We start from the raw sequence: 16,510 nt of genomic DNA, 5'->3' as shown, positions 1-16,510 counted from the left end.
CGTAGCTCCATACCAAGATGCTGTGTATCACTTACTGTAAATATTTAGCCATCTTTTGCTGTGCCAAGATGAGCGATTTATTAAGGGAATCCCTTATAAGGGAAGACTGGCAGAGAAAACCCAACTAAAATGGGTCTGTTTGGTCAAAGATGTATCATAGTTCTGTTAAAGAAAAAGAAAAAAACCCACAACTGGTTTGACTTTTATTACTCTGCTTTTGTGGTATGTGCCTGGTGTGGTGTATAGCTAGCTATTCCCTTTCTAAGCAGAATTTTTGAAGTACTGGCAAGCTGGCTTTTGCATAGTGTTTTGTTAGACTAGCGAGTCTTAGGAAGGAGTGTGAACCTTTGGGAGTTGTTCCAGAAACTGTGTCAAGTGAAACTCCCTATAGAGATAACTATCAAGAGTGGCATTTTCATAGCTCATAAAATCTTTGCTGCCATTGCCTTCTAAAACCTTTCCCATTGTAGGATTAAATCTGAAGGGAAGATAACCACCTAGATAAGGTATTTTGTATGACATAGGAGATTTTATCTATCTACTGACAAATCTCAGTGTGAAAATAGTACTCAGCACATAGGGTTTGAATTGATAGCGGGAGCACATATTACGTTAGAACTAATCCAGGTTTTTAAAGCTATAATTCTAGAGTCAAGTGGCATACGTATTTTCAGCAGTGGATTATTTCAGAAATTTCCTATAACATTGCAGAGCTCCAGCACAAACTGCATAGAAAATTCAAAATATCTAAAGTCCTTGAAACACACTGTGGAAACAATCGTAAATATTTCAGAATTTACGATGTCTTATCTCTTGATTTTCTGCGTTAAAGAATTAACACAATTAGTTGATCCTCCTCCATAATCAGTATTTCATAAACAGCAGGTCACATGTAATTGTCAGCTTAAGAGGCACCCAGGAATCTATTTGGTATTAAACCTACTCTTTCACAGTGAAGTCTGATAAATTTTTTCTCTGATATTTCACATTTGGATTGTGATACATTTTTCTAACATCGATCTGTAATTCAGCCTTGGCTGCTTTAACCGTCTCTGTGACAGTTCGTGGCTGCGTTTGAAAGGCAGTTGCAAAGGCTCAATTATAAGAGGTCTCTCTGATCCAATATAATGAGAACTTTCACTTCTCTAAAGTAATTGTAATTACAAATGGAGAACATTTGTAGCTCACTGAGCATTGTGGCTTTCACATTTGTCAGAGTTTAGTTCTACATAGTTAAATATGTGTATCATCTCTTGGTGAAAAGTGGAAAAAATTGCAAGAAGAGTATTTTACAGTGAAAACACTTTAAACCTATCTCTTTAACTAGTTGTTACAGAAATTCTGAGATGTTAGATGAATCTCAACTGTTAAATGCCACATTTATCACAAATTGCAAGTCATGAAAAGCAGAGTGTATTTGGGGAAAAAGAAGCAGGGAAGAGAAAATATGATTGTGTTTCAAATGTAATTTCTTCATTGTGCTGCGGTCCGCGGTTATGTCACCAGTAGGTATTTCAGCCTGCTTGCAGTGTAAGGATGGAACAAGGCATGCTGTCACTGGGAGCTGGAGAGCCTCCGCATCCCCATTTTACCTCTTTTAACCAGCCTGTCTCATCATGAAGCTTTTATGGAGGAAAAAAACCCTTTATTTTAAATTTCTTCTAGGGAGATTGTCCCCGTAGCACTTCTCCTTTCTCCCTTTATCACCCGGGCCCTGCAGCTGTTACTTCTGTTGCACATACCTTGTGAACCTTTTAATTGTGAATTCTCCACTGAGCGGAGCACAAGGAAGGTATTTGCCATGTATCTTTTCCACAGCTCTCCAGGACCCTACTGTATATAAAATAAGTGAAGGACAATACAATTTCTTCCAAATTATTCCAGTACCATGTGAGACCAGAAATCCTTCTGGGTTTTACAGACTGATTGATACTAAATTCCTGCAGGAAAGTCTTATATCTTGTTTATATCAAGAGGTGCCTGGTGCTTTCTCTCTCCATATAAATTTTACAATTGGAACTTCTGCCACCAAGACCCATCATTGACTCAGAATTCAGGTACCCAGTTTTCACAGCTGTATTGACACCCATTTCCAGAGTAAACAGAGACAGCTAAGGTGTTGGTTTTAAAGAGATGATCCTAGTTCTTGTCCTGCTGTACTGATCCAGTCTGTGGATTTTTTTTGTATGATGTGTAGGAAAATGTATTTGTGCAAACTGCACGTTTCATCCCTGTGAGCATTAGAAGTCCATAAATTCAGGCTAATCTTGAAGCCAACAATCTGGGCTCAAGATGGAAGCAGACCAGCAAAAGGGTTTGTTCAGTTAAGAATACCTTCTGACCATGTGCAGCAGGAGACATCCTGGTACTATTTCTCAATACATTTCAGACGTTACAGTTTATTAAAACTAAAATTGCGTTCAGGGTCAGAGCAGTGACATCTCATCTGCCATCAGGCTGCGAGCAAGCTGAAATGACTATTTCAACAAAAAATATAGACCTAAATGCTCAGGAAAGGGAAACCCCAGGTAAGTACAAACTCCTGTTGTTATTATGTTTGTACCAGCAAATTTGTTTTTATTTCACTACGCCCTTTAGCAAAGCAAATTCCTTGCCAGAGGACTTGGATTATAACACTGCAGTTCCCTTAAACAGTTTGCAGCTAGAGGCTATGGAGGAGCAATTACTCAGTTTTAAACTAATTACTTTGAAAGTTAAATTGTTCCTTTATTATCATCTGTGTGCTGTTTTTTAAATACAGCGTTTGAGGTGTTCTCGTAGAGCCAATTGAAGCAGACAAGGAGCAAGTATTGATTAATTAGATTAATATTTTAAACTTAGAAATATATAATTGTAGATACACAGAATCACAGAATCACGAAATGTTAGGGATTGAAAGGGACCTCAAAAGCTCATCCAGTCCAATGCCCCTGCCGGAGCTCTCTAATAGGTCATTCCCTAACTTATACTGGAACCTGGGGTTGTTCCTACCCAGATGCAAGACTCTACACTTGCCCCTGTTATATTTCATTACATTTCTCCCTGCCCAACTCTCCAGCCTGTCCAGGTCTCTGGATGGCAGCACAGCCTTCTGGCGTGCCAGCCACTCCTCCCATCAGCAAACTTGCTGATAGTACACTCTATTCCCTCGTCCAAGTCATTGATGACTATATTGAATAATACAGGCCCCAGCACTGCCCCTGAGGCACTGCACTGGGTACAGGCCTCAAGTGGACTCTGCCCCATTGACCGCGACTCTCTGGCTTCTTCCCTTCAGCCAGTTCACAGTCACCTCACTCCCCGCTCATCCAGACCACACTCCCTCAGTTCAGCTGTGAGGATGCTGTGGGACACTGTGTCAAATGCCTTACTCAAGTCAAGGGAGATCACGTCCACTGCTCTACCATCATCCATCCATCATGTTATGTCCTCATAAAAGTCAATGAGGTTGGTCAAGCACGACTTCCCCTTGGTGAGGCCACGTTGACTGCCCCTAGTGACCCTCTTATCCCTGATATGCCTTGAGATGGCACCAAGGAGAAGTCGATACTAATGTTTTCTCATTGAACTTGGATTGAGATGGAAATGAATTGGCTTTAATTTCATTTGTAAATATCACTGAAGCTGCAAAATACTCCTTGGCTTTCTCATTTGCTCAGTTCCTTAAATTCTCCCTTGGGGACTGTTTGCAGATTGTAAGTCATCAATATGCTTGAGAAAATGCCCATGCCTGGAAAATAGAGTTAAGTTTGCAGCTGGTGCTCAGACCTGTTACCCAAAGAAGCAGAAGCTGGAGGTTTTGTTCAGATGCAGGTCAGACACATTGCTGTGGAGCCAGAGGTTTCCAGCATAAATACAGATCTCACCAGAAGTGCGAAAGGCCACTCTTTTTTCTTCTTCTCTTACAAATGTATCTCAGGTTCAGATTTCCATGGGTGAGACTTATTTTTTTCCTCTAGCTTGCTTGTAAATCAGTGAATTTTTTCTTTGTAGTTTGGAGAACGTTCAGTACCCCTACCAACTCTACATTGCTCCTTCCACCAGCAGCACAGAGAGACCCAGCCCCAACGGTCCGGACAGACCTTTTCAGTGCCCAACCTGCGGGGTCCGCTTCACTCGCATTCAGAACTTAAAACAACACATGCTCATCCACTCAGGTAAGAAACTCATTTATAGACTCACAGAGGTTTTGCTCACTGTGCAGCAAATATAGTAATGTGATTCTTTTTTCATCGCCTGCCAAGTGCTTCAGAATTATTTCAGAAAGATTAGGTAGAGGTATGTCTCATCGAATGCTTGTTTTGATACATCAAATCTGACTGATAGCTCTGCTCACGGATGATTAGCATTTGTGTGGACTGAAAAAATTCTAATTGCCTGAAGCTCATCAGAGTAACCCATTTTCATGATAAAGACTTAAGATGAAATAAAGTGTACTTGGCTTTTTTGTTATGGATTATTGTGGATTGACATTTTTCCTCTTATGTGTAATTGTCTGCTGTGTTTTAGAGGAGGCTTGCATCCATAAAAGAATATTATCCATCTTATGTCCTTGCATTGAAGAATATTGTATGGCTTTGGATCTCAGAATTTTTGGAGGGATTGCAGGACAACCGAATTGGTTTGATAATCAGTTTAGCTACTACACATAGTACAGGTAGCAAAAGGTTTGTTGAATGCCTCCTCTGAGTCGTGATATCCCTAATGGTCATGATAACTCCTAATGTCTTTGTTATCAGTGTTTTTCAAGACTTGTCAGCATTATTTGGCAATAGTCTTGATATTTTGATGAATGAAGAGGATATTGAAGGGTGATTACACATGAGTGCTAAGCCTTGTGGTTTAGCACCTCCTGGTTTGAGCTTGACTCTTACCTGCATGTAGATGCTGTACCATTTTTGGGCAGAGCAACCACAATTGTCAAGGTGTCATTTTTTCACTGTCAGCCATTAGTTGTCAAACCCCTTCAAGGAAAAATGACTGTATGATGTAATAATCTGTATTTAATACTTAAAAAAGCAAACTCTGTGGGCATATTGAGTGTAAGATTATCCCAAGCCAGCTCCGAAAGTCTTAACTGGCAGACAGACTTCAGCAAAGCATCTTTGGCCAACCTGCCGACTGCCAACCCCTGGGCAAAGTTGGGAGAGATTCGAGTGGCTGTTTTAGAGTAATTAGCATGCAAACGAAGCTCTCACAACTTGTAAATGTTGAAAGTGTTTTCACACAAGCAAAATGGCTGAAGAGATTTTCCTCAAGCTATCAGAGGAAACAGATGCCCTTGGACAGTAGGAAAGCATGAAAAGTTTTAGCTCCGCAAGACAATATTCTAGTATATTAACTTGTTTTCACGTGCTTAACGAGGAGTTTTGGTGTAACCTTAACTACAGCTTTCTCTGTATAAAAGCCCCAATTAAAAGTTCAGCTCCTGCTTTGAACATAAGGAAAGCAGAGTGAAAGGCTGGTGGAATTAACAGCCTGGACTGATGCACATTCAGCCTTTTGAAAACACCTTTTTTATTCCTTGACAGCCCTGTTATGAATAGAGCTCCATATTCCAGATTCTTAGCCTCATGTTTGGATTCCACACTTTCTGGAGCTCAGGCTTTTTATTAAATCCTCACTTTTTGGTGATTCAGTCTTTTATGCTGCAATAGTTCTGTTTGGGTGTGATTACATACTCTCAGCCACTACAGCATGTTGCAGAGCTCTTACATTTTAGGGTTTTCCTAGTGCCTGTAATAAATGACAAGTGAACGAGTAACAGAATTCCTAACTTAATACAAGAAAAAAATGAGAGGCATGAACCTAAACTGTCTTAGAGAGCTGTCTGTCATGCAGTTGCTGAAAATTCTGGTATAGAAAGGTTCCCACGCAATATAAAGGCCGTTAACTTCACCCTTTTATCACCATTCCTGCTGCATTACAGGGGCGTCCTTGTGCGCGCAGTCCCCCTGCCAGAACACTTCTCCGAGGCCAAAGGCAGCCAGAAAAAGACATTGCAATTAAGGGTAGTCTGATAATTGCATTGTTGGGAACCAGTCTGGCACAAGAATCTCCCGAGATCAAAGGAGTTCAAAGATGGTTTGAGGTGACTGCTGCATCGGGTGCTTTTTGGCTGTGGCTCAGGATCATAACAATAGTATAATCCATAGAGGCTCATGTTCATTTTAAACTGCTGGGAAGAAGACGTGTAAGCATTAAGGACAGGTCACGTTACTATGATATCTATTGGCAGTTGGTTCTGAGAAAGTGTTGTTCTGTTCTAGTCGCTTCTGCCATTCTAAAGCTAACCAGAGTATTTCTTCCTAAACCAGCGCCTTGCTCTGACTGCCCACAGCTGCTGTCCCCTCGCTGTTAGAAATCTGGAAGGGTTTTGCCAGTGACCTCTCATTACAAAAGGTGAACATTTTGTTTTTGCTCTCTCTTCCGCAGGCATTAAACCATTTCAGTGTGACCGCTGTGGGAAAAAGTTCACCCGAGCTTACTCGCTAAAGATGCATCGCCTGAAGCACGAAGGTAAACGCTGTTTCCGCTGCCAGATATGTAGTGCCACTTTCACTTCCTTCGGGGAATATAAACACCACATGCGGGTTTCCCGGCATATTATCCGCAAGCCTCGGATTTACGAGTGCAAAACATGTGGCGCCATGTTCACCAACTCTGGAAATTTAATCGTTCACCTGAGGAGCTTGAACCATGAAGCGTCAGAGCTAGCAAACTACTTCCAGAGCAGGTGAGGTGCACAGCAAAAACCTAACAGGGAAACTTGCCTTTTTTTTTTTGTTTTTGCCTTTTTTTTTTCCCCTAAACCATCTTTTCCTGCTTTCAGGGCAGCCTGCTGTGCCTCTCATCAGGTTGCCAGCTAATTCCAGTCAAATTCATTCTTGCGCCACTGTCTGTTGTATCTAATCTGTCTTACAGCATAAAAGCTATATAAGAGGGCACTGAAGAATCGAGTGAGATGTGCAAGCTGCTTCTGGGCTACTTAATTTCTCCTTTCAGTAGTATCTGCGGGCAGGCTAATGGTGTTAAACCGTAGCACTATATACAGTACTATGTGTGGAGTTCTGTGAACGATTGCTATTCAAAATCTTGTACATAGCCTGTTCACTTACATAGCAATTAGACTTATTACTTCATTTTAAGTACTTGCTTGATGGTGGATATTGCAGGATTGCATGACTCCATACCTTCTCTGTTTCCATTTTCTAGGTAACATGTTACTAAATGCTCAGAGTAACAGGGTTTGAATTAGTAAGGGCCAGTTGGACGTTTCTTGTTTATCAGGACAGGAAAGACTTGGCATATCTCACAAATGCGCTTCACTGAAGACTGTTTGAAGTATTCTGAGGCATTAGACCAACACTGTATTCTCCTATTGAAATTAATGTTTGTAACCGATGGAATTTGAGATAGGTAAATTAGAGGAATATAGATCTCACAGCTCTTAAATCTATAGAGCGAGTGCAGCTTGGTGTGTATAAGTCACCTCTCTTCAGAAATGGAAAAGAAATGTATTGCAAATGTTATGGCCTCTGCAAACCATCCGTTGTGATTTCTAGACATTATGCTTTTTCTCCTGCAAAACATTTCAGCATTTTGTTCTATTTGGTTATCTCAGAATGATGTAGGTTGAAAAAATTGCAAAACAAACCAGGAAAGCCAATCACTGTCTTTCCAACAGAATATTGTTTAAAAGTATAAGTGCTTCATAACTGTGGGTTTACGCAGTTCTTGTTCTTAGAGCTTGTGCCAGAACTAGAGCAAAAGCTCTAAGGGATGATGCTGTGACTGGTAAGCACTTTATCGTTGATATCAAATTAAAATCAGATTGAAGTATGTGACTTTAGTTGTCTATAGGCCTTTCTTTATTTTGAATTTGCAAACACTAGGTTTAGCATAGTTGATAGCGAATTTGGGGTTGAAGCAGTGAATGCTGCTGTAGTGGAAGAAAACGGCTGCTTTTAAATGGATTACAAGTATAATGCATGTACTTGCCTCAAGTACAAACGTGTCTGGTGCTGAAAATTTGCTAAGAAATTTTATTTTGCCTACATGCTCTTGCTCTGAAAATACTCTTGGTAGATTTTCTTGGGATATGCTTGGTGAGACTAAGTTAAAGAAGTGCTGTCCAGAAAGGCCTGAAATGGGAAGGAAATGCAATTCTATTCTTTTCCCGGTGGTGTGATAGGTGTTCACATCACAGAACGCTGCTGCACTTGGCTTTTTTCCCTTGTGCTTTCAGCAGAACCTTTGCTTCCTCGCCTCACGCTTCTGTTCGCAGCCCGTCCGCTCCGAGGAGTGCTGCCCGCGTCTGTGCCAGCGCTGAACCCAGTCTTGTGTCTATTTTTAAAGGTTGTGTGCTCCCTTTTTTTTCAATGAGGTTTTCAGTGCCATACGACGTTCCAGACATTAACTTTCATTCTCGTCAAGGTGATACAATCTAAATAGTGAGAAGTTGCTGTGTAGGAAATACGGGTGCACAACAATGCAAAATAGATGCCTTGGAATAAATGGTCTGCATGTTTAAATGAGGACCAGGTTATAGTGCTTAGTGAAGTGTGTCACTGCAATGATCTTAGAGCAATGTGAAATGAATATCTTTGTTCTCTGTGCAATGCAGTGTGTGTAGCTTGTGTGATACAACTGATATTGCTGATGTTTGTGTGAGAAATGACATTTCTCTTCTGTCCTTTGCCCCTCTTCTAGTGACTTCCTAGTACCGGACTACTTAAACCAGGAACAAGAAGAGACCCTCGGGCAGTATGAGCTAGGGGAGCATGGCTTTGAAAGCAACTCTTCTGTCCAAATGCCTGTCATTTCACAGGTGTCGTCAACTCAGAATTGTGAAAGCACTTTCCCCTTGGGGTCTCTGGGTGGGTTGGCAGAGAAGGAAGAAGATGTGCCAGAGCAGCCAAAGACTAACGCCACTGCTGAGGCAGCCGCAGGTGACCCTCCGAAACCGGAGCTGTCATCGATTACTATTGAATAATTCATGGTTTGGTTTCATTTTTGTTCTTTGGAAAGTGCCTGTGTTTGGTCCTGTACATTTTAATTTAATTTTTTAAAATGAAAGTGGGGAGATTTTCCCTTTTTACTTTGTAAGCTATGCTTTAAACGGAAAACTGCAACAGATGTTACGTTATTTTTCATGACTGAATGATCACTTCTGTGAAAATATTTAAGACTGAATGCACAAAAAGAACCTGTCAGAACATCATGGAAGCTGTGATACACTTCTAAAGAAGAACAACCGATTCAGATCACTTTAACTATTTCTTCTTCCACAGTTAGAGCAGCTCATTAAGTTTCTCTTGCTTCTGCAGGCCCTCTGGTTAAGGGAAAGAAATCAGAGGAAACCTTTTTAAAATGACAAACAAAAGGATGCATTGGAAATCATTGTTGAGCAGTTTTGAGTGGATGCTTTAATCTTCTGCATAAAAAAATGACACTTCCTATCTCGGTGCCTGCTGTTTTTTCAGAGCGCTCACTGTAACCCTTTGCTTGGAAACAGTAAGCGTTTTGGAAACTAACAGCCACACGCTTTTTAAAAACACATCGTCCCTTTTCATCTCAGATGGGTCCATTTCGACAAACCCAAGTGATGTCATGCCAGGTATTCCTAGTTCTTATATTCCAGTCCTTTTAGAAACTGCTTGGTCAATAACTGATTTGCCCATCCAAGGTTAGGCATGGAAACGCTACGGTCAGGAAAAGTCTGCTGGTGCATAGTGAATTGAGGATGGTAGAAAAGTGTATATCCGTGCAAGCCTGACAAATATCTCATGACTGTATCTTGCTGTAGAAGGGGAAACACATCTGAAAATGAAGGTTTTCCCAAGCTGAAATTCTTAAATCACGGCCAGGTTGCTTGCAGTTCTGGTCACTTCCCCCTATCACATATACTGTATTTTTACTAATCTCCAAAATCTAGCTAGAGGGAGTTTACAGATGGGGAAAAATGAGCTCTCTTGTGCATTATTGCACATTTTTTTTGTTTATACATATGCATGTATAGTCTCTGAGATTTTTATTAGTCTGTTTTGGACAAAATAAGCAATTTATTCTCTTTAGAGGCCAACTTTCTAACCCAACAGGGGGTTGTTTACAAAAAGCCTATATAGCAATGATGAATTATTCCTGTTTCAGAACGTTTTAAATCCTTGCCAACTCGGTTTATTAAAGGCCATTACTCCAGCTACATACACAGCTCAAGTAAGCAATAAATTGAAAGATTTGCAATTTCATTTTTCCATATTTAGAAAAAGCTGCAAATGCAGGGTGTGGGATTTTCAGCGCAGCGAGTCTTGTTTTGTCGAGGCTGTTTGGGCTACGGCACTGCTTTGAAACCTAAATTAGGAAATACATTAGGAGCTTTGTGATTTTTCTTATTGCTTCTGAAATTAACTCAGTGTTTGATGCCAAATGCGTATCGCCTGCAGATGACGTGCTGAGCGAGTGGGCGTTGATCTTAGTATTCCAGAGGCATCGTCTACTCCCTTAGTTTTGAATCTTGGTTTTTCTTCTTTTAAATTGCTCTGTTCTGTCCAGTTTCGTTTTACATGAACATGAGGAGGAAATACAACCGATAGAAAAAGGTTGCTCACGAAGAAACAGAAGACACAAAAGTCTTATTATATTGCAAGATCAATTTGTATTCAGTTAGCTTAGGCAGCTCCGATACTCGCTAGGTCCACTAGTAATAGCCAACTTTTGTAAGGAAAAGCCCTTTGGAAAGAGCTTAAAGGGTTTCAGTGACTTTAACAATTTTTCTCTGCTGTGTTTTAGGTAAAACCCATACTTCTTAGTTAAATAGAGTGAAAACAGTTGGGATATAAGGCCTTTCCAAGTTGCTGGAATTGAAGTTTCTCCACCAGATCCAAAGGGTGTTTTAGGAACATGCTGCAAAGAAGTTCTCTGCTACAATCCAGTCTTGTCTGTCTTAAAAGGGCTTGAAGGAAAAATTCTTTCTTTGGGGATACTGTGCTGGAATTAGTCCAGTGCCTATCGATGGGCTGAATTTAACGACCAGTTCTCTTCCACTCTGATTTCTGTAGCTGAGAAGCCAGCGAGACAAGACAATGCCTTTTGCAGTCTTATCCTGAATTATAGGGCCGTGACACTGAACTCAAATACCTGATTTTCCTTCTTTTCTGATAAGCATTACTCGACTCTGCAGGTGTATGATGATCCTCTGTGATTGATAGAGTGAAAAGCCCTTCACAAAGAAACACATTTCCCGACTGTACAGGTGTGTTAAACAAAGGTGCTCAGGTGTAGATGGACATAATCTGTTAGAATCTGGTAATTTTCACCCATTAGATATTTTGCTAATCGGTTTATCGGTGAGGAGATGTGCAAATACAGAATGGACATATCTAGATACTGGATTTTTAAGACTTAGAATTTTGTGTCAGAAGGCGAACTGCTTTCTAAATACCAAAGAGAAGGGGAAAACAAAAAGACTTTGTAGCTCTAATCTGTTCTTTTTTGAAAAGAAATTAGTATCATTAACTGTTAACACCTTGGTACAAGAGTTTCATTGTTCACTGCGCTGTGATACACATTATCCTTTCAACCCTGTAATCTAAGTGTAACATCTTAATTTAGTTCTCACTTTTCAGACTGATTCAACTGCAGGAACAGTAGAGTTCTTAGAAGATTTTGTGTGTTTGTTTGGTTTAGAGTTGAGTTTACTTGTTAATTTTCCTGTTTGTAAGTGTTTCTTGTTAATATCACTTATCTCCTTAGAAGTGAACACAGATTAAATACAAATTCTATTTCTCCTCCCTAACTTGGTGGAAGTGTTCAGTTCTTTGAAATGCTGGTGTTCCTCACAGCAGAGATGTAAAACCATAGGACATCTTAAAACAATCTCTATTGCCAGTACCCTAGGATTCCAAATTGAGTGAGATAGATATCTTAAGTTAGAAGAAACTTGCCTTAAACTACACTTGGGATTAAACCTAATGCATACCTTTCTTTCAGTACGTTATCAGAGGGTTCTGAACTCTGAGGGTTCTGAACTTCTGTATTCCTGCTTGACAAGGATCACAGAATCACGGCAGAGTTGAGATTGGAAGGCACGTTTGCAGGTGATCTAGTTCAACCCCTGTGCTCAAAGCAGACTCAACCAGAACAGCTCGCTCACTCCGGTCAGGTCTTGAATATCTACCAAGCTGGAGACTCCCCAGGTGCACTGGGAAACCTGTTGCAGTGTGTGACCTCCCTCCTGTATCAAAGGTTTTAGAGTGTTTAGATGGGATTTCTTGTATTTCAGTTTGTGCAGATGCTCTGCTCCTTTCGGCATCTTCGTGGCCTTTACAAGTCATTCAAAATTTCTTCCAAATTGCCACGTGTGACCCATTGCAGCACTTTCTTTGTCAACAAGTCGTCTCCAAATTAATTCACAAAGCGATTTATGCCTTGCTTTTACATAACCACCTCCCCCATGGCACCAGTCTTTGGGAAATCCTTTCCTCACCCATTTATTTTGCAAGCAGAGTGCCTTCACCACCACAGAACTAGCAAGGTTCTGCCGTATGCCAGGGACCCGTGTTCTCGGAATCTGTGCAGGGTTTTTACTCCTTGCCTATTGTTTAGAGCAGTACGTCAGATGGGAACAATAGCGAAGGAAGGGATAGGGTTTTTCCTGAATTAAAGTGGCATTTGGGGAGAGAGGAAAAAAAATCAGAGGCTTTCTCTTTCCCCACCAAGAGTGGAAGAAAAAGAAAAAGATGTTTTAGCTCTGTGGGAAATTTGGCCAAGTTCTAAGGGTTTGTTTAGTTTTATTCGATGCAGGCACATAGCACAGCTCCCCTGGATACCCGGGGGATGCTTACACATTCAGCAAATTAAAGCTCTCTGTCAGAACTGCTTGTCACTATTCTTACACCACGTTAAAAAAAGATGTGTGTTCCTGATGATTTGTCTGTCTTAATACAGTTTGAGTTGGGTTGTCAGGCTCGCAGATACTACGGTCGTGTCTCTCATACTGAGAGATTAGTAGACTGGGTTATCGAAAATGGTTCTGGGTTCGCGTGTATCTTGAGTCTAAAAGGTGTGAATTTAAACTTTTTAAAAAAGTAATAGCTGCCAGTGCAGTAAAATATATTTTATAAGACTATGATCCCTATATGTCCCTTACGGGATGGAATTTTATTGTTTTTAAGCTACGGTTTAACGTTTTTATATGAGGGCTTCAGTCGCTTCTTGGTCGCTGGCTTTCCCCTCCAGCCCCAGGATGCAAGAGCACTGAGAATATTGCTGGTCTTTCTCCAAGACCAACCATGAAGCATTTTATATGCAAATAGAACGGGAGCTTCGCGCACCCTGCAGGGATGGAGAAAATGCAGATGCGGGAGCACCTGGTGCTCCTAGATCCATTGCAACTTCCACACCATCAGAATACAGAAAATAGCTAATTTTCGTTCAGATCGATTACGTTGGAGTTTTGCTTACAAGGTGAAAACCCAGTTTTGCAGGGTTCTCATCTACATAATAAATTCCACAGCATCTCGATGACAGCTAAGAGGGTTCAAGGCCGGATGGTGCCTCAGCCACATCAGAGGTCCCCAGTAAATAGAGTCGGTTCAAAGTATTTGAGGAAATGTACCAGAAAAAAGAAAACAAATGTGATTTTATTTTTTATTTTAATGCAACAGTACGTACTGCTCTGGGTTTTTGTTAACTCAATGTGTGCTATCACAGTAATTCAGTGGCCCACAGGTCTCAAATCTGGTTGCACTAAAATAAAAAGCCGGATCATTGTCTGGTGCTGCCAGCCTGTGTGGCAACTGGACCTACAGTCTTCCTGAGGGTTGCTGCGGTGCCCAGAGGAGTGATTTTTGTTTAACCATTCGTTTAGCAGATGCATGCGTTGGATATTCTGACTTCTAGCCCTGGCTACACCACGTTCTTGGACAGCTTCTTTGCCCCCGTTCCTGCAGTGCCTTCGCTCTAGGTGCTGCCCTACGGTGAAAACCCCGAGAGGGAAAAGAGTAAGCTGGAGTTACAAAAATGTGAATTAAATTATTGTTGGGCTTCTTTGTGCATTTTAGTAACAGTGAAACCCCCTTAACTGTGCCAGTCTCCGGTCACCAGCCGTATATCCAGTCGTCATCTCATCCACAGTACAGCTTCTCTTGTTGACGCTGGCCACAGCTAGATTACTTGGCATGTTTATTGACTTAACAGAATTGTTTTTTGGTTTTTGGTTTTGTTTTTTAATGTATACGATGTTTAAATACACTTCACATTTTATATAATACTATCTGGCTATTAGTATTTTTCAGGAACCATAGTTCTTGGTGGCTATATATATTTTTGTGACTTTTTTTGTAAACTAAGTGCCGTTTCAACGTTACAATCATTTTTAGAGTTATTGTAATCAATGTGAATATCATGTTTTTTCAAATCTGTTCTGAGCCTGTAGTGTTTGCTTTGTGATCATATGTGTAATGTATATATTCTGTATAGTTACATTGTATTGAAATACTAGCTTGTTTGATATAAGAAAAGTATGTATTGGGTACCTTTTTGCTAGCCTGGTTGTTTAATCTTTAAAAAAAAAATGTTCTAAAATACAAAAAAAAAAATCTCCAAACTGGTCCCATTATAGGTCAAAACTGAGGGGGGAGAAAAACTAGTTTTGAGTGTCTTTGGATAGAAACATGAAGCTAAGATTTTTCATTAAAATATTAATGTTTTATGGAGTATATCTTTGCTTTGTGTCGTTATTTAACTATGCCAGAGTTTGTCTTACAGTACCAAAGTCTCGCTTTGACCTTGCGTGAGAAGATGCAACTCTGTTGCTGGAACTACATTCTCTTACAGCTTTTGCTTATAATTAGTCGCAAACTAGTTGAATATGAGGAGAACTCGCTGTTGCTGAAGCCGTCATTGGGAGGAAGGTAGTTTAAAAGAAAACAAGCATTAATAAATGGTTGGAGAAGTTACATGAGTAAAGAGTATTAAGAATAAAGTACACGTTGCTGTTTAATTTTCCATTGTATATTACATTTCCTTTTGTTAAATGTTCTCTTTTAGGCTGTATTCTGCAAAAGTGGTGGGGCCATCTTTTGAGCAGGGTTTTATTGATGGAAAGCCAGCCAAGAATGAGCCTAATCAAATCAGTCAAAGCTAGAAGATGTTTAAAAAGGACAGTAGACAGAGTCATCGTGATTGCAGCTGTGAGCTTCAGAATAGTCAAGAAAGTCATGGGACTTAAACTATACCTCTGCTGTTTCTGGCAGCCCTTGCAATTAAATCAATTTGCCTCCTACAGACCCAGCTGGAACGCTGGCCGGATCAACATGTAGGGCCCAGGTAGGCAAATGGAAGTTTTGCAACTTCTTGGCCAAAATGATTATAACTCTGCACAGTAACCTGTATGAATAACAAGCAGGCTGACACGATGAATACATTAGCAGTCAAATTTTTGTGTTCAGCCTCTGACATGGGAGCAAAAACAAAAATGGAAAAGCATTCTGCGGTGCAGATTAAGTGGCCACAACGAGCCTTGGATGGGGAGGGTTGAGAATTTCTAGATTCTTGAGTTCTTGTTTTCCTGAGGACCTTCTGCAAGGACAGAAGTATTCTATCAAAAGCATAATTGGAAGAGGGAATATATCTGGTGGAGGCTTTGGAGACAAAGTTTAAGATGTAAAGGCTTTGACTCTGCTGGTCTCGCGCAAAAGCAAGAATTTTGCTGCTTTGAAGACAGACAGACCAGCTAGAAGTGTGCAGTGATGCTTAGCAGACCATTACAAATCGAAAGCCTCTCTGGCTGTATATGAACATATACTATCAGAAAGCCAAGGCAAGGCTGCTCAATACATACTTTTGATGGATAGCGAGGCCCAGACTTGTGACTCGAGCAGATTTTTCCAAAGTGCAACCACATGTTTTAGTATGAAACATCTTTTAGACGTCCTTAACAAAGCACTATTGAGGTTTTTCCTGTAGCTTCCTTATAGCATGTAAGCGTTTTATTCCTGACAATAATGAAATACTATTTCTCTTGCACAGAGGAGAGTGGCTGAGATTGAACTCATAGCTACTGAGAATGTAATAGAGCAGGGAACAGAGTTCTCCCAGGGCTTACCACACCATTCCTACATATGATATCCTGGTGAAAATGAAACTGCTATGAGAAACCTGGCTTGGATTATGTCTAAAGTGCTTTTTCACAAGCTGCTTGTGCACGCTGCATCTCCAGCGTCCGGAGCGTAACTCTGTCATCACCATTCTTAGAGCAGAGCTTGCTGTGTGACCATGAGCAAGCAGAGCAGGTAAGTGTGTACGTGTTAGAGCCTCACTTACAGCTCAGACACTTGTGGTTTGCAGTCATTCTGGTTTTTGGGACCTGTTAACTCTTTTTTTTCAGAGGAGACATCCCCTCTTAGAATAGCAGATTTACACTTTCTGATAGTAAGCCTGATTTTCCTAGTTGCTTTTCACAAATCCTTTAGAAATAGGCCATAGACACCCAGAGTGAAACCCCCTG

General features: G+C 40.6%; 1 protein-coding gene across 4 annotated transcripts in view; it reads left to right on the top strand.

Moving 5' to 3' along the window:
• The window catches only part of ZBTB44 (zinc finger and BTB domain containing 44), a 36,742-nt gene extending 22,022 nt beyond the window's left edge, over window positions 1-14,720 (top strand). The window contains exons 4-6 of one of the 4 annotated variants that reach the window (XM_065040441.1): window positions 4,048-4,157; window positions 6,436-6,736; window positions 8,713-14,720. In XM_065040441.1, coding sequence (XP_064896513.1) covers window positions 4,048-4,157; window positions 6,436-6,736; window positions 8,713-8,995 — 694 coding nt within the window. In that variant the 3' untranslated portion in view covers window positions 8,996-14,720. Of the gene's footprint in view, window positions 1-3,993; window positions 4,158-6,435; window positions 6,737-8,712 lie in introns of all 4 variants that reach the window. The other 3 variants (XM_065040440.1, XM_065040442.1, XM_065040439.1) reach the window with 3 other exon arrangements.
• Window positions 14,721-16,510: the final 1,790 nt, after the last annotated feature.

This window comes from Columba livia, chromosome 24 (genome assembly GCF_036013475.1).
Source record: "Columba livia isolate bColLiv1 breed racing homer chromosome 24, bColLiv1.pat.W.v2, whole genome shotgun sequence".
NCBI lineage: Eukaryota > Metazoa > Chordata > Aves > Columbiformes > Columbidae > Columba > Columba livia.
This window is presented reverse-complemented; position numbering and strand designations above follow the sequence as displayed.